Source organism: Eulemur rufifrons, chromosome 13, assembly GCF_041146395.1.
Source record: "Eulemur rufifrons isolate Redbay chromosome 13, OSU_ERuf_1, whole genome shotgun sequence".
Lineage (NCBI taxonomy): Eukaryota > Metazoa > Chordata > Mammalia > Primates > Lemuridae > Eulemur > Eulemur rufifrons.
This window is the reverse complement of record NC_090995.1, coordinates 14,286,648-14,313,009: the sequence shown is the minus strand read 5'-3', so window position 1 is coordinate 14,313,009 and position 26,362 is coordinate 14,286,648. Positions and strand designations below refer to the sequence as shown.

At 39.8% G+C, this 26,362-nt stretch overlaps 1 protein-coding gene across 2 annotated transcripts in view; it reads left to right on the top strand.

Moving 5' to 3' along the window:
- The window catches only part of CFAP299 (cilia and flagella associated protein 299), a 200,109-nt gene that overhangs the window by 164,577 nt on the left and 9,170 nt on the right, over nt 1-26,362 (top strand). For both annotated transcript variants that reach the window (XM_069485583.1, XM_069485582.1), the window contains 2 exons: nt 4,267-4,409; nt 25,761-25,890. In XM_069485583.1, coding sequence (XP_069341684.1) covers nt 4,267-4,409; nt 25,761-25,890 — 273 coding nt within the window. The remainder of the gene's footprint in view (nt 1-4,266; nt 4,410-25,760; nt 25,891-26,362) is intronic.

The following is a 26,362-nucleotide window of genomic DNA, read 5'->3' as shown; positions in this document are numbered from 1 at the left end:
CATTGTTCCATGAATTGAAACTTTTATTCTGCAGGGACTCTCCATCTCTAGTAATGCTTTTTGAATTAAAGTCTGTTTTGTCTTATATTAATGTACTGGTATCGGCTCTCTTTTGGATGGAAATTCTCAGTATATATATAATGTTTTTGATAATTTAACTTTCAACTTTTTAGAGTCCTTATGTTTTACATCATATTTTTTTTGTATCTACTCTAATAATCTTTGTCTTCTAACTTAATTACTTGGTCATTTATGTTTATTATAATTAATTATTTTAACTTATTACCATCTGCATTAGTTTTCTATAGCTGCCATAACAAAATGCCACAAGCTGAGTGGCTTAAGCAATGCAACTTTATTTCCTCACAGTTCTGGAAGATACAAGTCCAAGACAGTCGAAGGTGCCTCCAGGTCTGGTTTCTTCTGAGACCATTTCTTCCTAGTCTTGCGGGGGCTGTCTTCTTGCTGTGTCCTCACTGATCTTTCCTCTGTGCACATGCGCCAACGGTATCTTTCTGTGTGTCCAAGTTTTCTCCTCTTAGAAGGACGTCAGCCAGATCGGACTAGGTGCACCTCACAGGCTCCTTGTGACTTAATCACATCTTTCAAGGCTCTGTCTCCAGATACCGTCACATTCTGAGGTGCTGGGGGTCAGGGCTTCCACACTGACATCTGAGGAGGACACAATCCAGCCTAAAACCCTGTCATTACATTCTGTGTCTTTTATTTATCCTGCATTTTCTATATTTTACTCTTTATTGCTTTCTATTTAAGTTATTTGCTTTTTCCTCATTTTATTTTTCCCTCCAATAATTTAAAGGTCATGTGAACTATTTCTTATTTGTTAATGATGGTCCTAGGTTTATACACACATATTTATCAAATTCTAAAATTAATGGATATATCTGCTCTTATTCTGAAAAATTCAAGGGCATTCCAAACACTTTAAATCTTATCACTCCTTCCAAACGTGCATGTTTATTGCAGACATTTTTTATTTGAGAAGCTGTTATTTTATTGTTTTATACAGTCAACATTTGTTTCTATTTACCTATGTATTTACTACTTTCTTTGATTATAATTCTACTTTTCATTTTTGACTTATTGGCTAGAATCACTTCCTTTTGCCTGAAATATGTCCTGCATAATTTCTTTGATCAAGAGTTTGTTGTTAAAATCCCTCTTTTTTTTTTTTTTTTTTTTGGTCTAAGAATGTCTGTATTTTGCTCACTGGAAAAAATTTTCTCTGAATGTACAATGTACAATTCTGGTATAATCTTATTTTTTCTGGAACAAGTGAAGATATTATTTCATTCTTTTTTTTATTTCCCAGCTTCAAATTGAGGCAGTAAGTCCTATTAGCCTCTGTATCTGAAAGGCTGGAATTTCTTTCCTGCACCCTCACCCCACAAGGTCAGCAAATCCTCGCTCAAATTCCCTGAGGCTGGCCAAGCGTTTGCAGGTCAAAGATTACTTTAAGGTTCTGCTCTCCTCTCTGGGTTCTGCTTTCACTTATTTTTTGGACTCTGAGTATTCCTTTTCCTTGCCAAGGCATCAATGCATTTTATAAGTTATTTTAGATTTTATCCAGAACTCTATTTTATTTTTTTTTTAGGAGGAAGGTCAGTCACAATATCATCTGGCATTCTGCTGGAAAAATAAGGCTGGTCTGTCTGTTGTTTAGAGACATACACACACACACACACACACACACACACACACACAAAGGAATTTTTCTCTTTCTGTTAGTAGAATTCCATTTTGAAAGTAGAGGATTATTTTGGACGTTTTTTTCCCCCCCTCTCTGTCCCGTTTTGACTTGCTTAACATCAGGAGCAGCCTTGGTGGTGAAAAGATGTCATGTACCTTTAGACACACCTATGAAATATTGATACTTACAGCTTATGCCCCTGTTTAAGCAGGGGCAGCAGGACCAGTTACTGGTTTGTAGTGGGAGAGTCTCAAGAAGTCTCTTTGAGTCACTATTTGTTTAGAAATTGTGCTGCAGACACTAAAAAATAAATGGCTTAAAGCATGCAGAAATGAGTTCTAATTTGACGTGGAGTTATGTGGGTGAAAAGAAAAGGGATAAAGATTGCAATCTGTATAAGCTGTGGTCCCCAACCCCCATGCCACAGACCAGTGGCAGTTTGTGGCCTGTTGGGAACCAGGCCACACAGCAGGAGGTGAGCTGCAGACAAGCAAATGAAGCTTCCTCTGTATTTACAGCTGCTCCCGATCTCTCACATCCCCACCTGAGCTCCACCTCCTGTCAGATGGGTTACGGCATTAGCTTCTCATAGGAGCACGAACCCGCCTGCAAACTGTGCATGTGAGGGATCTACGTTGCACACTCCAATGCCTGATGACCTGAGGTGGAGCTGAGGTGGTGATGCTAGCGCTGGGGCGCAGCTGCAAATACAGGTTATCTTTAGCAGACAGGTTTGACTGTACAGAGACCATAGTAAATCACTGTCTCCCATCACCCCCAGTTGGGACCGTCTAGTTGCAGGAAAACAAGCTTAGGACTTCTTCCACTGATTCTGCATTATCATGAGTTGTATAATTATTTCAATATATATTACAATGTAATAATAATAGAAATAAAGTGGATAATAAGTGTAATGTGCTTGAATCATCCCAAAATCATCTCCCCCCTTGGAAAAATTATCTTCCATGAAACCAGTCCCTGGTGCCAAAAAGGCTGAGGATCACTGTATATAAGATTGCACACGAGAATAACCGTGAATGCCGGTTCCTGCTGCCATATCTATGGGATGTATCACTAATCCATCACACTTTCTCCCCTCGAACCAAGAACTTGCCTGAGAGTCCCTCTCAGCACAGTATTCTCAGCTGTCAATGCCAGACAGCCAGAGCAGGCAGACGAGATGAAACCTATCAGAAGACTGAAAACTAATTGTACTTTGTCTCTTCTTCCAATTTTAATTGGAATACTGTTAGTGCATGTTTTCCTGGGTGCACACTGGCAGAAAAGAATCTTCTCAATTTTTCTAACTTCTCTGTTTTGGAAACCCCACCACCTAAGGTCATCCAGCTTCCTATAATTGACTGAGCAAAAGGCCCAACGATTAAACAATTTCTTGTGTATGGGTTCTTCCAGTCTAGAACTTTGTCATGAAATTCTATACTTTGATCTGAATTTGCAAATAAATATATTAAGAAATTTTCCAATTACAGTAGGGTTTTCTTTCTTTTTTCTCCTTTCCCTTGGAACTTGAGAGTTGGCTTGAAAGGTGAAAGGCAACAATTTTGCCATTTACGTTACCTTGTTTCCACTTTAAAGCCTTCGTACTGGTTCCCTTTGCCCGATAGAAAGGCTTCTGTCCCACAGCTTTACGTGACTGACTTCGCATCCTTCGAGTCACGGCTTAACTGTCACCTCCTCAAAGTCTTCCCTGATTGCTTAAAGTAGCTTTCACCACTCGCAAACCGTCCTCTCGTTACTCGTCTCCCTCGTTTGCTTCATGACACTCACCGAGAGCTGTTCGTGGTTGTCTCCAGGGCCAATGTCCGTCTCCCCTGAGCAGAACGTGAGTCTTGTTCACCGTCGTATTCTTTGTACCTAAAACCCTGCCTAGCGTAGTGGGTGCTCAGTGGTATTCACGAAGGAATTCCTATGAATGATAGACATGTTAAAGAAGATGATTTTATATAATTTTGACCTATGGAGTTAATTTTGTAAAGGGAGTTTTTGACTCTTACGGTGATGAGATAAAGGGACCCCTTCACGGCTCTGTCATGGAAAACGTGGGAGTTCAAATGGGAAAAAGGATAGAATGGCTAGAGGCTCAGACACTTGAGCCCGAGTTTGACTCTCAGTTTTGCCATTTGTTAGCTCTGAGACTTTGAGTGAGGTCCTTATTCTCTTGTTCCTCAGTGTCCTTATCTAAAAATTATAACAGAAAAGACAGTAGGATTGAAGGGAAAGCAATACATTACTGTATTTCAAGTACTTAAAATAATGTCTGGCTTTAGAAAGAACTCTGTAAGAGGTATTTATTGATACTGTTAGACAAAATGACTGTCAATGCACATCACATGCTTGCTGAACTTTTTATAAATTTCTTCATCTGTCAGGAGAAAACAGTAGGACCTCCTGATGGAACCACGAGAGGATGAGCACTTGGAGTAGGGCCTGGCACAGGCAAAACTCAGCAACTGTGGCTTTTATGGTTACATACAATTTACTCAAGTGACTTTTATTCATTTCCTCTCTCCTTCTCTGATTTTCTGTGCCACCAGTCCGTGATCTTCATCCGTGACAGAAATTCTCACGGGCAGGAGGTGTCGGGGTACATCGACTATGCCCACAGGCTGAAGACTGAAGATTTCGAAGTCTACTTTAATGGAAAAAGGAAACTTCTTCCCAGGCCCACCGATCTGAGGTACATTACACACAGTTCTCACCCCTTAGCTGCAGGGACGGAGGATCTTTGCTGTATGTTCTACGTGGTGCCTAAAATGCGAATACGTATCTGGTAGGAATATCATAAAACTGATTATGAATTTAAAATAAATGTCACAAATGGGGAAAGAGCACAGATGTATTATTTTCCTTTAACAGCCTGAGAAAGAAGATTCTTCAGAGACGAGATAAATACATTCTCAGTTACATTCCTTTTAAATGATAAGTGGAGCCTAAAAATTGTTAACCTCATGAGGCTCTTGCACCACTTGGGACCTGGTCTGCCCAGAAGCCTCAAAAGCAGCCTGTCCAGCATGTCCTCCTCCCCTGCTCCTTGGCCACTAGCCGAAGGGCTGGCCCCGACCAACTCACTCGCATCTTCTCATCTCTGTCCTCTCCTAGCATTCGTTCACACCCATTGTGCTTTTTAACACTGACCCTTTCTCTGGAACTCTCATCCCATCACCTAGGATCTGCTCTACCCTGCCAGTCTGTTCACAGATTGATTCTTTCACTCCCTTCCTGATAGCACTCAAGCTAAGCTCTTTATCTATCTCTCACTTATCAGAGAACCCAGAATAGTAGCAACCTTCTGCTAGAACTCTCCACGGCTGTATTCAGGTCATTATTTGACACTTATAACAATGTTCCCCTCCTCTGAGACCCCTTCCATCCTCTGTCCATCTTTACTGCCACTGTCTGAAGACTTCCTGACCCATCTCCACTCTAACAGACTTGCGACTTTCCTGTCGAACCCAGATGCATCGAACTTCATTTAATTTTTCTCTTGCAGCAAAATTGCACTCTCTCCACTGCCAGTGTCTTTCTGTCCTTTGGTTTTATCTGTCCTGCTAACATCCCCCAAAAAAGACTGATCCAGATATCTTCATTACACCTGTGACTGGACCCCTGAGTATTTCTGGAGGAAATTTTAGGAAATTTCACAACGGTGTGATGGCTGCTACTAATAAGTTAGGTCTCCGAACTCAAATGGGCTCTTTGTGACATCTAACACCTACATTCAGATTTAACCTTATTTCAATCCCTGCAGACTGCTATTGCTTCTGTATCCCCCATCTTGGCGAATGGCGACACCTTTGAAACCTGAGGCAAAATCCAGATGTTAACCCAGGTCTCATCTTCTCCATTACTACCCTGATAACTAATACTTTATTAAAAACACTAGCTTCTGTTACCTTCACAGCTTTGTTTTTGTTATGTCAAATATAAGATGTCACATTTCACCTGCAAACACTTCAGAATGGATCTCATCCGATATTATTTTAAAGGAAAACATCATGACATTATCATACCTGACAAAACAATTTCTTAATGCCATCTAATACCTAGTTAGTCATTATTCATATTTCATTGATTGTCTTTTTACAGTTTGTTTGACCCATTGAAATTCAAATAATATTGTGTTTTCTTATTCTACATCTGGAATCTTTTTTTTTCCACTTTATAATAGTCCCCCCTCCTTCTTTTTGCTTTCTATGCTTTGATTTGTTGGAGAAACCAGGTCCTGAAGGACATTACCCTGAAATGTCTCCCATTCTGAATTTGACGGATTTCTCTCATGCTGTTGTACCACACTTCTATTCCTCTATTCCCTCTAAACTGACTGCATTAAAACAGGGTTCATTTTTTTTCTAAGTAAGAATTTTCAATATGTGATGCCCTAAACTTCCTATGGCCCCAATTTTAGGTCTGAGCTCTTTCAGTGGGTTCAGGTGGTCTCAGTCTAATCATTTCATTGTAAGGTTCCTCATCAAGCTTCACCCAAAGGTTTTAGCATCTACTAATGAAAGCTACCTACATATTTTTACTAAGGGTCACATAATGGTGATTTTCCAATTCTATCATTCATCCTGCATTTTTTAGTTGTAATTCTTCCGCAGAGAATAACTTTTCTTTATCACTTATTTGGAAATAAGGAAATAATAAAAATAAAGGAAAATACTATGAAATATTTGTGCAGAAAGACAAAATAAATATTTGTTTCCTTTAATTTATGAAAAATGCAAACCCAGAAGCACAAAAAAAGTATATAGATTATGCCAAATTGTTTTTCAAAGCAGGTATACCAATGCATGCCCCTGAGACGTACCATATAAGTGATCTGGCAGACCCTCAGCCCCACCCAACACAGATATTAACAAACTTTTTTTCCCTACTGTGGTGAGTTATAAATGATCTCCCATTGTGGTTTTAATTCTTACTCACACGATTAACTAATCAGATTGAGCATCTTTTATTGGCCGTTCAGATTTCCTTTCTGTGAAGTACCTATTAAGACTTGTTCCCCTTTTTTCAATTAAGTTATTCTTCCTTTTCTTATAGGTTATGGGATTATTTTATTTACTTTGGGTATTGATTAATCCTTTTCCTCTTACTTGTGTTGAAAAATCTTATCTCCCAGTGTGTGATTCTTCTTTCATTTCCTCTACATTGATTTTGCTGGTCAGAAATTGGAAGTTTTGATGGCTTAATTCATGTCAGCCTTTGCGTCTGCACTTTGCACTTTTGTGTTTTGTTTAATAAATTCCTACCTCTCTGGAGTTCATAACAATACTGTTTTGCAGAATGTTATAGTTTTGCTTTTGATTTTGTATCTTTAACCTACCCAGAATTATTAGTAATATAATTGGTTAGGCAGCTGTTACGAGAGGGAAAAATCCTTTTGGCATATGTAGTTCCATACTTAGTTTGGTTCAGAACTGAAGCTAACATTTTAAAATTAAAGCTTTCATAAAGGCTCTTTCTATTTCCTCACCTTTTGGCATGCTATTTTATTCTGCATAGAGAGAAACATTATTTCTTCGATGAGAATCCTGTCTTGCATTTCTACAGTGGAAAATACAAATGTTAACAGACCGACTGTTATGAAACCCAGTGGGAGAAAGGGCCTGAGAACTTGATCATCTTGTCAGTTCAGATTCCATCTTGACTATGTTTTTAAGATCCAATACTTCCTCTTCAACATAATTATAAATAATTTGTAAGGGGATAGCATGTTATAGCTTACCAAGTTCCTGCAGCCTCCCCTCCAACAGCTTTATGATATAGATACAATAAGCATCATTCTTACCATTGGAGAGAGAAGGAAATAAAGAGTAAACCACTTGCAAAGCTCACAAGAGACACAGTGATGAGCAAGGACGAGTTCTGAAACATCCCAATTCGCTGCTCACCTCCAGAACACTCTTCTGGGTTTAAGCTTCTATATCCCAAGGACAACTGTGCAAGGTGGGATCCCTTATATGCTGCTCCACGCGTAGTTGCTCACATTTCCGTGTTTATGTATTTGTCCAACAAAGACCTAAGGTCTGCCCATAGAGCTCTACTCATCCCTCAGATAGGATGATCAGGAGGAAATGAAAAATTTCTCTTTGTGTTTCTCTGTAGAGATTCCACGAAATATTCATACCCTTGACCAGAGAATGACCTTAAGTACTAAAGATTTGGAAGGTATTATTGTCAAATTTCCCTTGCAGTCCCATTGTCTGTTTTATTAAAACGTTCAACGTTCCAAAGCCCTGAAGTTAGAATTATAAGCACTTATCCTGTGCTTAAGTGCATTCTTATGAAAGCATTCTGGTAACATATTGGCGGTTTCTCAGGTTTAAAAAAGATAAAAAGCAGCCAATGAACATAGTGCTTCTGCAAATGATATATAAAATCTTGCCTATTTTTAAAGTTATTAATGCTTTTCTAAATTCAATATGGTGATTCATCATTAGAATGTTAGTTCAGCAGATAATAATATTTGCTGAATTTGGAAGAGGGGGAACACTTTGGGTGAAAAAGCACATGATTGAAGCAGACTTGCACAGCCGCCTAGCACCTCGCCGTGCAGTTTGGTCCAGGAACCAGCAGTGGCATCGGCATCACCTGGGGGCTCGTAAGAAGTGAAGCGTTGCAGGCTCTATGCCAGGCACTGCGTCCGGATCAGCATTTTTAACACGATCCTCAAAATCTCCATATGCATTTTTGTCTTAGTTCGCTTGTGAGGCTATAGCAAAATACCACAGACTGGGTAGTTTATAAACAGTAGAGACTTATTTCCCATGATTGTGGTGGCTGAGTATCTCTCCTGTGGTTTAAATTCCTGTCTTAGATTCTAGAAGTCGTATTTGGCATTAGCCTGATCACGGTATCCTTTGCTCAGCCACGAAGAGTGGGTTGAATTTTAGCCCTGGGTCTCCCTCAGGTTGTTCCGTATCACTGTGGTTAACAAGTATGAACCGAGCCGAAGTCTGAGATGATTACGATAGTGATAAAAATTAATTGAGCACTTACTGTGCACAAGGCACCATGCTAAATAATTCATATATATCATTTCACTTACTCTTTGTAACAACCTTATGGGTTAGGGGTCTTTTTTACATTTTTACACCCAGAGAACCTGCATCATAGAGGCATTAATTGGCTTCATCGAAGTTACACACAGACACATGCACAACTAGAAATCCAGGACCAAACCGAGATCAGTCGCCACTATTTTTTTTTTTTTTTTGGTCAATACATTATTCTATTTAGGATTTTGTCGTGCAAAGAAGTCAATTTTGGTCTCGTATCCGTAGCCTAGTTTTTGTCAGGTCATGTGCTGCTTGTGCAGATGTGCGTCTCACTTGACAAGACCGAATTTGGGGTTGTTTTTTCAGAACTTGGAGCACCCTGGCCGTCCGCAGTGAAGACTGGGATTTGGGCCATCCTGTACCCACCCTGGCCACTTCCGCCTTGCACTGGGCTTAGCAGGACACAGCCCTTTGTGCCCAACCAGGCTCTCATTTTCAGTCACCGTGAGTAAGAATTACGGTGCCCCACAGCTTTGTGCGTGGAGGAGCTCCGAGCAGAACTAAAAGCGGCCTATAATTATGGCTTCAGCCTAAATGTCTTTAGGGAGAAATTGGCCCTGACTTGTTGAACCTCAGTTATGTCCCAGGATACTTTTAGAATCTATTCATATCCTCTGAACTGTGGTTCACATAATTTTTGTAATATCTACTTGGAATTCTTTTACAGATAAATTTAATTTTTCCGATACTTAACTCATTTTAGCTTCCCTTTACCCCAAACTAAATACTAAGTGCAATCTATCATGGAAAACTCGGAAATGGAAAAGAGGTCCCAAAAGCTATATACTGTCCATTAAACCCAAATATACTAGGACTGACGGTTCCTACCAAATTCTTGCTGAAATATCCATCTGCACCATCCAGTGATAGAATTTCATTTAGACTGTGTTTGTATCATTGCTTGGAGAGAAAAAGTCAGAATTCTTTGTTCCCATTTGATTTAAAAAAAACAAAAAACAAACAAAAAAAAAGTCAGAATTCCAGAGCAGTCATCTGGTAGTGTCTTTAATTGTCTAGAATGTGCTTCCTTGAAGATCAGGTATCTGGGAAAACCTTAAATGAATAATTAGAGATCTGACACAACCTCTAGTTTATCGACAGCACTGACTGTGGTTCAGACAGGATTACTCTTTATGTAAGATTTTTTCCAACTTTTAAAAAATTTCAGTAAAATATACATGACATAAAATGTACCATTTTAACTATTTTAAGTGTAGAATCCAGTGCCATTAAGTACATTTAATTTTTTGTGCAACTTTTCTAACTTTTTATTATAAAAATCTTTAAAGTTTTGTAAAAATTCAGACCCGTACAGTGAAGACCAACATAGTCACAACTTAGACTAAACAATTGTTAACATTTTTCCAAATTCACTTCAACTCTCAAGTATATTGGGGTGTGTGTAGGGATGTGTGTGTGGTGCGTGGGGGCGGGGTTGTGTCTGTGTGTGTCTCATTTGAAAGTAGCTCACAAATTTCCCCTCTAAATATCTCACCTTGCATCTCCTAAGGATAAGCACATTCTCCTATGTAATGTGACCATTATCCTGCATAAGCAAATTAATAATTATTTTCTACTATCATCTAATATCTAGCTCATAATCAAATTTTCTTAAATGTTCCCAAAGTGTGTTTTAGATTTGGTCATCTAATCAACGTATAATAATTGCATTGCTTGTGTCTCTTGGCACCCCTCCCCACATGTCCCCACCATTTTTTTTTTTTTTTTTTGTCACTTCATTGATTTTTTTAAAGAGACAGGGCCAGTTGTCTGTTAAGATTGTCCCTCATTCTGGACTTGTCCAGTTGTTCTCTTGTGGCATCATTTGACTTGTTTCTCTTATATCTATATTTTCTTTAAACTGGGAGATAATTCTAAGGGCTTGACTGTATTCAGTGTAAATATTTCTTTTAGATAAGAATTTCTCGATCGATGAGTAATTACACATTGCATTGTATCAAGCGGTACTTAGTGTCAAATTGTCCCATGATCAATGATGCTCAGTTTGACCTCTTAAAGAAGAATTGCTGTATCTTTCTTCTAAAAAGATACATTTTCCTTTTCTAAGCAAAAAAATTATATAGTATCTAAACTAGCATAAACTAACATTTATGTATTTATGTAAACCTATTTATTTATTTTTCCTTGAAAACTCTACATTTTAAAAGAAAATAGACCAGTTGCAAATTAACCTTGCTAGTCAGAGGTATTTTCATGTAGTTACTTAAATTACAAGAGAGGATGATGTTTGTTGTAACAGGATTTAAGTAGAGTTACAGTTATAGAGCAGAGAGCACGGGGACGGCAGACCACTTGTAATGTGCAAGTAAACTGTGCACAGAACTAAAAACAAAATTGCCTTTGTTTACCGTTTGGAACTCGTAATCACTTTACTAGGATTAATCAGAGATTTTTAGTTTCCCAGGTCATCCCACAAATTTCCAAGCCCATTATTTTCATGAAAAAATAGATAATTGTGTTGTATGTGGTGAGGAGAAACTTGAGGATGTTAAATAAACATCTCCACCTTCCTATAACTTCTCTAAGCTCTTGTGATGCCTATCTCATTGGGTTAATAGAGCAAGCAGGGATATACCAAGATCATCATTCTTCAGATTCCACATCTGTGGCCACCACAGAATGAAAAAACAAAGGTGGATTATGCTTCAGGGCACACACGTGCGTCTGGGTAGCAGCTATCTCAGTTCCTGTTCTTGGAACACACGTAAGCCAATACATTCCAGGAAGAATTTGTTCGAAAGTACAACATGCATAACTTGGGGAACCATACCAATCTAGTGGTGTTAACAAATCTAAAAATCTGGAAATGCTTAAGTATAAATCCCGCAAAGAGGAGAGGATTAATTAGTTTGCTTAAGGACAAAAGGGTAGATACAACAAAAATGGGCCTAGATTCTAGGTCTGTAGTTCAGATGCCTTTGTAACATTCCAGCTTGCCATATGTTTATTTATTTGTACCTATGACTTGACTCTCTTTATTTTGCTTTACCTCATTTTATTCTTAAAATAATACTAACTTAAGCCAGGTGATAAAAACGATTTCAATTTTTCTAATTAATAACCATAATTATGTATCATCTGTGGTTTTCCCCTTGACCATGGCTGAGCTGACACGCAGAGAACAGTGGAGAATAAAAGTACGTAGACCAAATCCATATCTATTGAGAATACTACCTCTATGGAGAATGCTTCCAGAATATCTTGGAATTGAACTTAACAGAGAGATCTACTGCCCTCTTCTCACCCTGATTTTATTGGTCCCAGAAATCCCACTCCCGGTGTTAGAGAAATCATCTCAAACCTCAGGCGTCTAGACCAGCATTCAATAAAATCAAATTCTATTAAACATCTAACAGTATATAATTTTCACAATTGAAGACAATCAAAGCCTTCCAGTATTAGATGAAAAATTTCCATTAACTTTTTCTGCCTTCTTCCATGTGTCTACCTCCCTCTCCCCGTGCCCTGCACTCTGAAGTGTAAAGAACTGCTCAGGTGTCTCAGACATATCACGCTCTCTTTCGGCCTTTTACCAGAAGTACCTGCACCCATGTTCACACGGCGAACTCTTCAGCAAGAACACGATTCAAGTGTGGATCCCTTTTTCCAAATGCTTCAAACCCCCGGACTGAGTTTACCAATGGGATTCCCTATCGTTTTGTCCACATCTTTTCCTTTAGACCACTTAGGACATGATATTGTCGTGTTTTGCTGGAACGCAGCACAGGAACACCATGGTGTTGGAGGTTGGGGAAGCCAAACACTTGCACTTCCTCTGTTCCTGGGGCTGTAACTCACAAAGAACTAACACGTAAAGCCCAGTGAAGACTCACGTACTAGGTGAATGGTTACTGAACACCTTCAGTGTACCAAGTTCTAGCCCCTGGTGATATAACAATTACCGAAGTAAAATCAGCCTTTTCTCATGGAGTTTATATCCAAGCAATGGGAGGCAGAAAATAAACAAGCAATAGCAAATATATCTATCTATCCAACTTCTGTGTGTGTGTATGTGTGATATTAATACATATATGTATTTGTATATATGTTTACTTATATTTAGTATTCAGCATCTATATATTTATGTGAAATGCTAGAGAAAGATAAGTGCTATAGAGAAAAAGAAAGGAAAAAAGTGGATATCTGGTTGTCATTTTAACTAAGGTGACCCTGGAAGACATCATTATACTGATAAGCTGATGTTTGATCAGAGACCCGAAGGAAGGCCAGGCCTGCAGCAATCTGTCTGAGGGACAGTGAGGACGCAGGGGTGGCCACTGCAGAGTGGCCACAGCAAGCCTGCTAGGCGTGTAGTCAGAGAGGGAACGTACTCTTATTAAACATTCTGGGTCCTTCTGTGGGTAAAATGAGCAGAAGTCATTTTCTCTCGTGTTATCCAAAGTAGTAAACATTTTTTTTAGAAGTATATCTGGCTTCACGTTGTCACTTTTAAGATTCTTCACGACCCTTAGGAATTGCCAAAGGTATATAGGACAGCCCGTTTTATATGCTTGGAACTTTAAAACCAACTGAAATTGGGTCACCATGCTGTTTCATCTTATTCCACTGTCTAGGATAACAGATTTCCAGACTACATATTTAATAATTATTAATATTTTATCCTCTTGGCCCAATCATTGCCAATTATTGGTCCAACTCTCTCATATTTTTCAGATATGGATACCTAGTTTAACTTGAATATGACTGGGAGGTTATTAAGCCTAAAATTTCCAAAGAGAACTCTAAATTAAATCTTTTAAAGTTTTAGAATAGTTTCCATTTTTCCTTCTTCAAGGATTGCCAATTGAATTCTTCCCCTTCCTCCGAAGTCAGCCAGCTGACTCTTGGCTTAGCCTAGAGTTTGTTTTCCTCTCCTCGTACTCTGATCTCACCATTTCTAAAATTATACGCTTTTGCATGTGTCTATATCTATGGCCTTGTGAAAAACAGTCCAGTGTTGAAGAGTGGCACTTTTAAATAGTAAAAGCTGTGATATTTTCCAGTTGGGTCAGATGCCTCTCTCTTTCTTATTGAAAGATGCTCTAAAGTGATATTTCTTATCTGAGGAAAATTTGAACACTTTTCCTAAGGTAGGAGAAGTGGCAGAATGTATCATCAAGAGCCCTTTCTTTCTTGGGATCTAGAATGGCAATTCCTATCCACACTGAATTTGTGGCAGAGGATGGCTCCTTTTTTTTTTTTTAGTATCTTTTTTTTATTTTAAATCTGATCGAGGGACTCTTTTAAAGCATGAAAGATGCTTTGCGACTTCCATCGTCTCCTCTCCCTAAAAAAGTAGGGAGGCTTTCAGTATCATCTCACCAAAGATTTAGGTCCACCCACTTTGTTTTTGCCAATATATTCATTTAAAAGGTTCGTTTTTAATCAAGGACTTCTAAGAACCTAGTAAATTATAATGGCCTGGTTATGTTGTAATGCTTTTCTATGACATCGTGTGTGTGTGTGTGTGTGTGTGTACACGCGTGTGTGTGATATGACACAGCGTATCATCAATGTTTGGTACAGAAGGGGTGGTTGGTTTGCTAACCACATAAGAAATTGTTTCAAGACAACATCATTTTTTATAAACGCAGACTTCTTGAGGCAAATTTTAAAGAAGTTTTTAAACTACTTTTTGCCCCAATCTGATTTTGTCATAACTGTTCTAATCAGAGAGTAAATTATTTTTACTGAGTAAATAAGATAGTGTACATAGGACATTATGTTAGTGTTTTATTGTTTTATACATATGCACACACACACACACACTCACACACAAAATAATAATCCCATGCTAGTGCCTAACAGAAAGCTAGGTGCAATAAAAATTGCAGAAGAGATATAAGATTCAGAGCCTCTTCAGGATCTCAAACTACCTCCATCAGCAAAACTAACACCCAGGCTGCAGTTAGAGAATCGTTAGCTGTCAAATTGTCACCACAGCCCTGACTTCCACACTGTACGCCAGGAGGCTAGACAAGGGGTCCACGGGCAGAGTGATCAATATGAGCAACATTTGGAAGGAAGAAATTATTTGGAAGGAAAAACATGGTGACAAACGAGATAGGATGCTATCAGGAGTGGAAAGGAAAAAGTCAGAGCACGCCAAGATCTCTAACCGGAGTTATACCAACGCAACGGGCAAGAAAAAAACAGCTTGAAAGGGGAGATGAGTAAGTTTTAGACTTTTGTTTTATGATGAAGGCAGTGCTTCCACATAAAAATGTCTCAAAGGCAATTGAAAGATAACATACTATTTCACAGATAATAGATCTGAGCAAGGAACACAAATCTGAAAAAAAAGACATGGTCACTATGGATGAGTTCAGTTGTTTTTCAAATGTATTACTGTTCAAAATTCTATCCTCAGGTCAATCTTACTTTAGTAAAAGAAAAACTAATAATATTTTCTCTATTTTAGATTTTGAGTGCCTTTTGGTTTCTAGATTTGAAAAGGAATTAAAAATATCATAATAGTACAAGGGCAGCTATTCTTCAGTGTAATTACTTACACAAGTCCTGGAAGCCTCGCATCAGATGTTGTGTTTGAGGGAACTCCAGCCCATATTCTTTACCAGAACTCTGGCTGAGCTTCAGATAAACAAGGCTGCAAACGGTCCCATAGTCACCACCGGCCGTTGCCAGGTTAATGCTTTCATTTCCGTTCATGGCACTTTTCCTAAAACATCTGAGCCTTTTGTATTTTGAGGAAATATTTCATACAGCAAAAATAGGCTCTCGAAACACAACAGATTATGATTTTGCTCATTTCATGATAACAGACAACTGCCAGGATACATCTCACAATTGTCTGTTCTCTGCAGTTTCCTAGGGCAGCTAAATTGTGTTCACTGTGGGTCACACGTGCGCTATGGCATCAGCTACATGCTTGCTACTTGCTAAACGAAGGCAAGAACTGCAAAACGTTTGTATTTAATCTGCTCCAAGGGGGGAGAATGGCCAGTTCAAGGAGCACTTCTTTGGTGGTTGCTATAGGCTTTGCTTGCTTCAAAGGATTTCTCCTGCTAACGCGATTGCTCTCCCACAGCCTAGCAGGGCTGGGGCCACTGATATCCTGGGTCCTCTTCCCAGTGTGTGCAGATGGAGTTGAATCCCCCTGAGTTCCCAGCTGTGCCCCTCTCCCTGCACCTGCCATGACTCCACCCACCACGGCCTCCCTGTTGCCTTGTACCCTGGTCTCGCAGTGTATGTACAAAGTGACACACAGAGGACACGTGTGCCAGTCGCCAAGACTCAAGACCTTACTTGCCCATTTTCACTGTGATCGCACTATAAGGAGGGAGAAGTTTCCTGAAATGTGATAGTGACTAGCAAGTAGGCAACTGAATGTGTGTGTGTGCATGAATATGTTTATTTGCTGTCTTAATGTGTATACACAACTCTACATCTTATTCTGTTGTAAGCACTTTATCTTCTTTCTGAAAATTCTTCACAAATATCAGTTACAATAGCTGCCAGTGTGGCGCTGTTTCTTCAATTAACCCATTTTCAATTATCGAACATCATTTCAAAATCATTTCAGTGACCTCCAGGGATCTTTGTCCTTCCTTGGTTTAAGTGTCAGGACTCCTGGAAAATATGGATCTCGTTTGAAATCTGAATTGTACAAACCATCAGTAAAAAAAGAAATTTATAAGGCATTTGGGGAAATTTGAATGCTAACTGGGTACCTGATGATATTGAGGAATTATTATAATTTTAAGATATGATCTAAAATGGCAGTTACATATTTTAAAAGAGCTATCTTGTAGAGATCCACATTGAAGTTTTTTTTTTTTTCAGATGAAATGATGCTTTAAAATAGTCTGGTTGGTAGAAGCGAGTTTGCAGGAGGGAAGAGGTAAAACTGAGAGGCCAGTGTGAGTAACTGTTGAAGCCACATCATGGGAACCGGGGAATCATTATTGTGTTCTCTCTGCTTTGGGCTGTGTTTGAAATGTCCACAATACATTTTTTAAGAGGAGAAGAGAAGGTGACCTGAGTCTCTGGATAAATACACTGGACATTTTGTGAACCTTTTGTTCACCTTTACCCAGGAAGTGCCCTTTGCTGTTTTCTCTTCTCTTCTAGACTATTCCATATTTTAATTCCGACTGTGGCCTGCTAGAGTGATCTTGCAATTTCAGAAAGAGGCCACAGTATCTGCTGTTTAAAAATGAGATTCTCCCCAGGCCTCACCTTTGGTCTCACCCTTTTTTGCTACTAACTCTTCATTGCCACCGCCCGTTGCAGACCCAATTGAAGCCAGAATTTGGCCTCCTGGTTTTTATTGTTAGAATGGGAATTTGGATGCTCAGACTAGTTCCAAACCATCACTCTTATAAATAGTCCTATCATGAGCCTTTATGCTCTTGTTTCTTTGTCTATAATTCCTAGAAGTGGAATTTCTGGTTCAATAATTTTACAAGTTATAAATTATAATAATATGTCATAATGTATAAGTGTGAAACTTATAAAGCTTCCAGGTTTTGCGGAGTATGTGTGCTGAGCTACAGAGTGTGTCCAGAAAGCTGTTGGCGTTAGGGAAGCATTGTAAACAGGGCTATGATACACGATGTGATATTTGTAGGATAATGGTGGTTGCTGGGGTTGGTGGATGAGCAGGGATGCAGACCAAAAGTGGAAGGGGCCGGGGAGACTGACTGCGAAGGTATCACGTTAATTCATGTGGGAATAGCTGTGCAGCGCAGCATTTGGAGAGAAGGAGATATACACAGGAAAAATTAAGGGGATAAATCTATAAGACTTGATGAAAGACAGGATATAGGGTGAAGGAGAGGAAAAAGCCCAGGATGACCCGCATTTCTAGCTGGGGTGACAGGGTGGGTGGCATGTTCCCTACTGGTGACTCACGTTCATCAAAGCGTAACTCATGCTCATCAGATCATGACTCATAGACATGATAAGACATCGCTTCTTGCTGTTTCATTATAAAAATGGCAACGGAGGGAGAAAAAGAGTGAGCTGCAAAGGAAAAGACCGTGTCACAGGGTGGCGTGGTGGGAGAGTTCTGAGGGAGACTCCCTGGCACAGGTGTAGGCAGTGGTCTCACCTGCCCACACACAGCACTGAACGTTTCATTACCTACATGGAGCGACCTTCGTAAGGAGATAGGTGGGGTGTGCAAGACTGGCAGGGAAGCAGCTCCAGTCCTCCCCATGGGGTGATCCCCCCGATCCTGTCCACCATCACCACAGTGGGCCCCACAGACAGCAGCTCTGGTTTTAGTCCCGGCCCAGGACGGAGCAGCACATGTCCCCTGGTCTGGCTCCTCGCAGTCCAGATGGACAGACCTGTTTTCCACGTCATGTACAGAAACACAAAATCGTCCAGTGAAAAGCCAAAGACTGTGGAGCTTTTACTTCTCCTTCTGCCTGAGGTCGTTTTTCTTTCTCTGAGGATTCCCACTGCTTGTGTTGTTTCAGTGTTATTTTTGTTATTTCTCCCTGATTACATTATAATTATAACTTATATTTCTGATGCCCCAAACTTGAGTGCAAAGCGAGGTCACATTCCTTTCAACGTTCAAAATAAATCTTAAGCCTCCGCTCCATCTCCGCACCCCCAACTGTTCTAGAATGTTTATTTCCTCTTCATCGTGCTCACTTAAGGTGACTCCAAAGCCCGTACTATGTCTACTATATTTGTTTTCTATTGTCAAGAAACAAATTACTGCAAATTTAGTGGCTTCCAATAACACCCATTTATCAGGCGGCCGTTCTGTGTGTCAGAAGTCCAGCACGACGTGGCCGGATTCTCAGTCCAGGGTCTCGGAAGGCTGGAATCACGGGGTTGGCAGAGCTGCGGCTTCTTTCTGATGCTCCGGGGAAGAATCCGCCCCTGAGCTCATTTAGACAGTTGGCAGAATTCAGTTCCTTCTGGCTAAAGGACTGTCCCTGTGGTCCCTCCGTCTCAAAGCAACCGTGTGTTCATGCTTTGAATTTTTCTGACTTCTTCTGCCTTCTGCCTTTTAAGGGCTCAAGTGATGATGTTGTGCCCACCTGGATAATCCGGGACAATCTCCCTATTTTAAAATTAGACAAGGAGTAAACTTGGTTACGTCTGCAAAGTCCTTTTGGCCAGAAACATGACATATTTGTGAATGCCACACAGGGGATAGAGACCACGGGAGGTAGGTTGAATCCTGCCTACCACGTCTCCCAAGTTCTGCCATCAAAACCTTATAAGGCACCTGCCCGAAAAGTACGGTGACTAGAATGCAGAATTCATGACTACGTGTTTGTTATTTTTAAAGAGCAGAATTTTAATCTTATAATTCTGATAGAAGCAGCAAAGATGACTTATCTATAACATCTCCTTAGCCTAAACTAAATGCGTGCTAGCCCCTAAGAAGAGAGTTAGCACTAACAGCCAGCAAACTTTGATCTCCTTTTTCTCATTCCTTTCCTGTATTTGACGATGGGGATCTCCTTGCTATTTTTGTCATTCTGCTCCCTTTGGTTCGCATGGTATGTGCTGTCCTAACTCTCCTGCTACACGTGTGTGCTTCTCAGGCTCTCACATATATGCTAAATGTGCATGCGCCCTAGGGTCTGTTCACTGTCCACTCTTCTCATTCCCACCAAATCAGTAGAGCAAAGGTCAGACATGCTTAAGAAAAATCCCCCTTGGGGCCGGGCGCGGTGGCTCACGCCTGTAATCCTAGCACTCTGGGAGGCCGAGGCGGGTGGATCGCTCGAGGTCAGGAGTTCGAGACCAGCCTGAGCAAGAGTGAGACCCCGTCTCTACTAAAAATAGAAAGAAATTATATGGACAGCTAAAATATATATATACAAAAAAATTAGCCGGGCATGGTGGCTCATGCCTGTAGTCCCAGCTACTCGGGAGGCTGAGGCAGTAGGATCGCTTAAGCCCAGGAGTTTGAGGTTGCTGTGAGCTAGGCTGATGCCACGGCACTCACTCTAGCCCGGGCAACAGAGTGAGACTCTGTCTCAAAAAAAAAAAAAAAAAAGAAAAGAAAAAAAAAAAAAAAAAAAGAAAAATCCCCCTTGGTCGGAACTGGAGGCATTGAAAAGGCGTCTCCCTCTAGCATTGCTATGTGGGAGTATCACCCCCTGCTTACCCTGAGTGAAATGTCAGACAGACCTTTGTGTAACTGACAAATCTGTCTCCATAGCCCCACCATGCGGGAGTGTGGAAATGGACACGCCCATTGTTATCACCCGTCTGGTCCCCCCTGCTGGGGGCTGGCGGGGAAGCATCCCAGTCCCCCAGAGCAGGGTGAGGGGCCCCAGGAGGAAGGTCAGTTACAGGTCAGGAGAACAGAGGAGTTGTGGAATTCTTCATCAGAACCTCTATCTATAAGGAGGCTCCTTCTGAACAGGGAGCTCCCTGGTGGCGACTTCAAAAACCTACCCTGTGATTACACTATTTTTTTATCTTGGAAGACCTATCACAATTAGGCAGGTGTCCCAGGTACTATCGTCCATTCCCCTCGCCCAGCGTCTGCCGTAACCAGCCCATCACTGGACACCACATTTTTGGCTCAGGGCACATGATGTGTTGAACAGGCCAGACAGGTGCCCAGACGTCATTTCACCCAGAGAGGGTTTGGGGTGATGCCCAGCTGGCCGCACAGTCTCCCTTCCGCCCACACGTCTTGGAGAGATCAGCCAGCCCCACCCGCTCCCCCTGCTTTCCTCTCTCTGAGCCCACTGGGGGCCCCAGGGGAAGACACCCCCAGAACTGCAGCACTTTGGTGGAAGACGATTGAGAGCCACATCCCACATTTAATTCTCAACCCACAGCGATTTAGCTTCTGCCTCATCCCCCAGTGGACTCCTGGGATCTTGTAACGGCCAGCAACCATGTGTGTGCTTGTTTCAGGTCCTGTCTAGCCTGCCTCTTACCGTCCTTTCTGCCTGAAATGCTTGACCCTACGGCTTTCTGTCAGAAAAACCTCATTAGAAATGTATTTCACCAAGATGCACATTCTTCTTTGACCCCTGTGGTCCAAAAATACCTGCCACAGATTTCTGTTATATCATTTTTCACACTGTATTATAATCTTTTGTTCAGATTTTTGGCTGCCCATAAGGTCTGTGAGTTCCTTGAAGGTAAGAACTGTTTCCCTTCACGATTATGTACACCCAGGACCATTCCTGGCACAGAATAGATGCTCAAAATTGGGCTGCATTGAACTAAATGACCCTTCTGACTATCTGCCCCTAGGACTTTTAATATCCTTAATTATTTTTATAAAAGTTGCAGTGGGTTTTTCAACAGCTATCTATATTTTTCTAACTTGCGTATGCATTTATTAAATATCTGATTGAAATTAGAGATACAATATATAGCTATGAATAGAAGCCAAGTTAACTAACTTATAAAAACACTAAACTTTAGATTTTATAAGCTTACCAATGAAAACAACTGATCAAACATATATTTTTACATGGAATATAATATTTCAGAAAATTCATTTATTATAGAAAGTTTTGCTGCTTTGATACTCTTTGAAAAATAGAAAAAAGGCAGGAATATTTATTGTTCTAGATTAAATTTCATGTCTCTCTACCACAAATGCAATTCCATGTAATGTAACTTTTCCACAGCAATAAAATAAAATAAAAAGGATCAACCATAAGAAAACATGTTTTAACATTGTTTAAACATTTCTATCATATTTTTGGCAAGTCTATGGCAAAACTTTGGAAGCATTTTTCACAAACATTGGATAAATCAACTCTAAATCAGCAGTGTTTAAACGGTTTGTAGGTGCGGAGACCACACATCTAAGTTTGCCCGGGACAGTCCAGGCCTACTCTTGTTGTCTTGGCACAATTATTAGTAGCAGCCCCTTTCTTTCTCAAAAGGGTCCTAGTTTGCACAGTAAAATTATAAGTTCATCCTCCTTACAGCCTTAGGTATATAGAGATTAAAAAAGAGAAAATAATGTTTAACATTTAAACGTCACCATGATTAATATAAACTCTCCTGACTTTTCCTTTTTAAAAAAAATTGTATCTAAAGTGTACAACTATGAAATATATGTGTTTATTGTGAAATAATCACAATAATCAGGCTCATTAACATATCCATCATCTCACATAGTTACCATTTTCTTTTTCCCCCTTCCCTCCCTTCCCTCCTTCTTTCCTCCCTTCCTTCCTCCCTTCCTTTTCTTTCTTTCGTGGTGAGAACATATAGGATCTATAATGTAGTATCACTGCTTATCGTCACCCTGCTATACATTAGATCTCCAAAACTTATTCGTCTTGCATAACTGAAGTTTGTATCCCTTGACCAAAATTTCCTCATTTCCTCCTTCCCCAACCTCTCTCCCCTCCCCCTCACCAAGTCTACTCTGCATCTGTGAGTTTGGCTATTTTAACTTCCACATATAAGTGAGATCAAACAGTGATTTGCCTTTCTGTGTCTGGCTTATTCCATTTGGCATAATGCCCAACAGGTCCGGCCATGCCGTCACACACAGCAAGATTTTCTTTTTATTTAAGGTAGAATAATATTCCATAGTGTGTATGTACCATGTTCACTTTATCCATTCACCAATGGGTGGGCATTTAGATTGTTGCTACATCTTGGCTACTGTGAATAGTGCTACCACGAACAAAGGAGTATAAATATCTCTTCCAGATCCTGATTTCAATTCTTTTGATAAGTACTCAAAGGTGGGATTGCTGGATCATTTGGTAGATTTATTTTGAATTTTGGAGGAGCCCTCATACTGTATTCCATAGTAGCTTTATCAGTTTACACTCTCACCAGCATTGTACCAGGGGTTCCTTTTCTCCACATCCTTGCCGACACTTGTGATCCTTTGTCTTTCTGGTAATACCCATCCTAACAGGTGTGCGGTGTTATCTTATTTTAGTTTGATATGCCGTTCCCTGATGTTCTGTGGGCTTGAGCACCTGTTCATATACTTGCTGGCCATTTGTATGTCTTCTTTTAGGAAATACCTACTCAGGTCCTTTGCCTGTGTTTTAATTGGATTTTCTTTTCCTTTTTTTTTTTTTTCTATTTAGTTGTATGAGTTTCTTATATATTATAGATCTTAATCCCTTATCAGATGTATGGTTTGAAAATACATTCTTTCAATCTATAGGTTGTCTCTTTACTGTTGATTCTTTCCTTTACTGTGTAAGAGCTTTTTAATTTGATGTTATCCCATTTGTCTATTTTCTTCTTTTTTTGCTTTTTGTTGCCTGTGTTTTTGGGGTCATATTCAAAAAAATCATTGCCCAGACAAATGTGATGGAGCTCTTCCCCTGTGTTTTCTTTTGGTGATTTTATCATTTAATATCTCAGGGTAAAGTTCTTAATCCATTTTGAGTTGATTTTTTTATATGATGTAAGATGAGGGTCTTATTTCTTTCTCCTGTATTTGGATATCCAGTTTTCCCAGCACCACTTATTCAAGATTCTTTCCTCTCCCCATTGTGTGTTCTTGGCATCTTTGTCAAAAATTAATTGGCTAAAAATGTATAGATATATGTCTGGACTGTCTGTTGTGTTCCATTGGCATAGCTGTCTGTTTTTATGCAAGCGTCATGCTGTTTTGATTACTATAGTTTTGGAGTGTATTTTAAAATCAGGTAGTGTGAGGCCTCCAGTGTTTTTCTTTTTGCTCAAAATTGCTTGGCTATTTGAGGTTAGGGTCTTTTGTCATCCCATACAAATGTTAGGATTGATTTTTATATTTTTCTGGAAAACATTATTGAAATGTTGACCGGGACTGCACTGAGTTTGTAGATCACTTGGGGTACTCTAGACACATTAAAAATATTAATTCTTCCAACCCATGAACATAGTATATGTTTCAGTTTTTTGTATGTGTCTAAGTCAATTTCTTTCATCAGCGTTTTATAGTTTTCAGTGTATAGATCTTTCACCTCTTTGGTTAAATTTTGTACTAAGTATTTTATTTTTTGAGGCTATTGTAAATGGGACCTTTTCTTAATTTCTTTTTTGGAGAGTTCATTGTTAGAATATATAAATGCAACTGATTTTTGATTGTTGGTTTGTATCCTGCAACTTTACTGTATTGATTTATTAATTATAATGGTATTTTGGTGGAGTCATAAAAGTTTTCTATACATAAGACCATGTCATTTGCGAATCCTTTCTGATTTGGATGCCTTTTTTTTTTTTTTTTTTTTCTTGCTCTGGTTAGGACTTCTAGTAATATATTCAATAGAAGTTGTGAGAGTAGGTTTCCTTGTCTTGTTCCTGATCTTGGAGGAAAAGCTTTCTGATTTTCATCATTGAATCTTATTTTAGTTGTGCATTTGTCACATGAGGTACATTCCTTCTATTCTTAATTTGTTGAGAGTTTTTCTTATGAGAGGATGTTGACTTTTGTCAAATGTTTTTTTCTGCATCTATGGAGATGATTATATGATTTTTATCCTTTCTTCTGTGATGGTAGGTATCACATTTATTCCTAGATATTTAATACTCTTTGAACCTATGGTGAAAGGTGCTGCGTTTTTGTTTTGTTTTGTTTTGTCTTTGTTTTCGGCTTGACTGTTACTGGCGTGTATGAATGCCTCTGTGTGCATTGATTTTGTATCCTGACACTTCACTGGATCCATTTATCAATTCCGGGTGTCTCTTGGTTGAATCCTTGGGGTTTTCTGGATATAATGCATATCATCGGCAAAGAGTGAGAGTTTGATCTCTTCTGCCCCCATTTGGACGGTCCTGCTTTCTCAGGGAGGGCTGAGTAAGCAGCCGGAGACGGCTGGAAGACCACTTCTCCTTACTGTGTGTCTCAGATAGGGGCAGGCGTCCTGTGCCTCGGCCACAGAAAGGGCAGTAGGGGAAGAGAGAGAGTAGTTTTCACTAATATACCCTCCTCTCGGCGACATAAATATACAATCTATGTAATTAATCCTTTCTGAGTATTGAAAAATTTGAGGGTAAACATATTACATTTGCAGGTAATAACAAGAAAGGGGTACATTGATGCCTCAGAAAACAACAATATAATTCAGAGTGAGTTTAATCAATGAATTCCACACTTTCAGAAAGAGAAAGGGGAGTAAGAGAGGGCAAAGCAACCCAGAGATACGATCAGAGGAAACTCACTAAACATAAATACTACGAACATTTGAGAGGCAGGTTGGCCCCTACGCTGGATATGTCATCTCTGTGACTGTCATTTTAAAAGCAAACAGAATATTAGAAATGAGTTAGCAGGAAGAAGATACATAAAAATAAGTATTTTGAGGATTCTTTCAACTCACATGACAATATCCTATTTCGTTTTGACAAGTAGGTACAAAACAAGACGTAGAAAAAACTAGGAAGTTTCCACAGAAGATTTTTAAAAAGATAAAATGCTCGACGGCAATGTTGGATAATAGAAAGTGTAGACCGTGCACATGTGTGCTCTGAGACACACAGACCTGGGTTGGAATATTAGCCCTGTGGCTGTCAGTCGTGGGATCTCACCCACGCTAGGTAACCTCCTCTAGTCTCCTTGCCTGGTCCGTGAAACGAGAGCAGCTTCCTGTTGGTGCTGTGACGGAATAGACCATGTCTGGCCCGTGGTGACCACTCAAACATAAATACTGTCGTCATTCCCTGGGAAACATGTTATCGAAAAATAGCACCTAAGAGAAATGAATGAATTTGAAATTGTTTTGAGTGAACAGAGGTGACTTAGCCGGCCCTCCCTTCCAGTGAATCACCTCCCAATACCCTAGAGAGTCAGCGCTGGGACAAATAGTCTGAATTGCACCAATTTTCTCCTTCACTTCCTGGGAAGAAAGTATATTCTTCTGCAAGAATTTTAACCTGAGGTTCGTTCTGCATGGCTGCGTGGACTGTCCCTATCAACTCATCCTGAGACTGAACTTCCCCAAATGTTTTCTGAAATATTATTTGTCAATTTAATGTCATTACACATGTTAATTCCTAATAAATGTTTCCTTTGACAGCTTTTACAACTGGGACAATCACACTGCTGTTTGTAATTCAAGTCCCAACTATCAAGTGATCGCCGACAATCCCGGAGGCCTGCTTTTCAAATACAAAAGAGACCGGAAAATCCTCAACGTGGACTCAAAGGTAATTCTGCTTTTACACCTGGTTATCTCTTCAAAAGTTGTCATGTTTATACCATTATTCAAAAGCCTGCTAAATAGTTGACACTCACAAGTTTTTTTTGACTTAGAAACGAAACACCATTTTGAAACTTAGAGCATGCACTGTCTTCACAAAATCGCTCCAAAGCTTCGCAAATTATTAGAAATCAATAAGGAAGAGTTTAGTGGGAATTTAAATAGAACTCACAGGTGAGAACTCTTCTCCGTACCTAGCAGCAGAGAGTCACAGCAGGGATCAGGGGGCAGCGTCTCTGTTTACCTTGATCCTGGAGATGTCCAGCCCCTGTTGCTCTCAGTGGGGAGGGAGGACTCCTCCCTCACATTCGTATCCAGATTTCCAATATCCCTCTGTGTGTGTGACTCACACGGAAAACTGTCCGGCTCTCAGTGGATTTCTAAGTGTCAACTTAGAAAACATGTTTTATCTCAATATT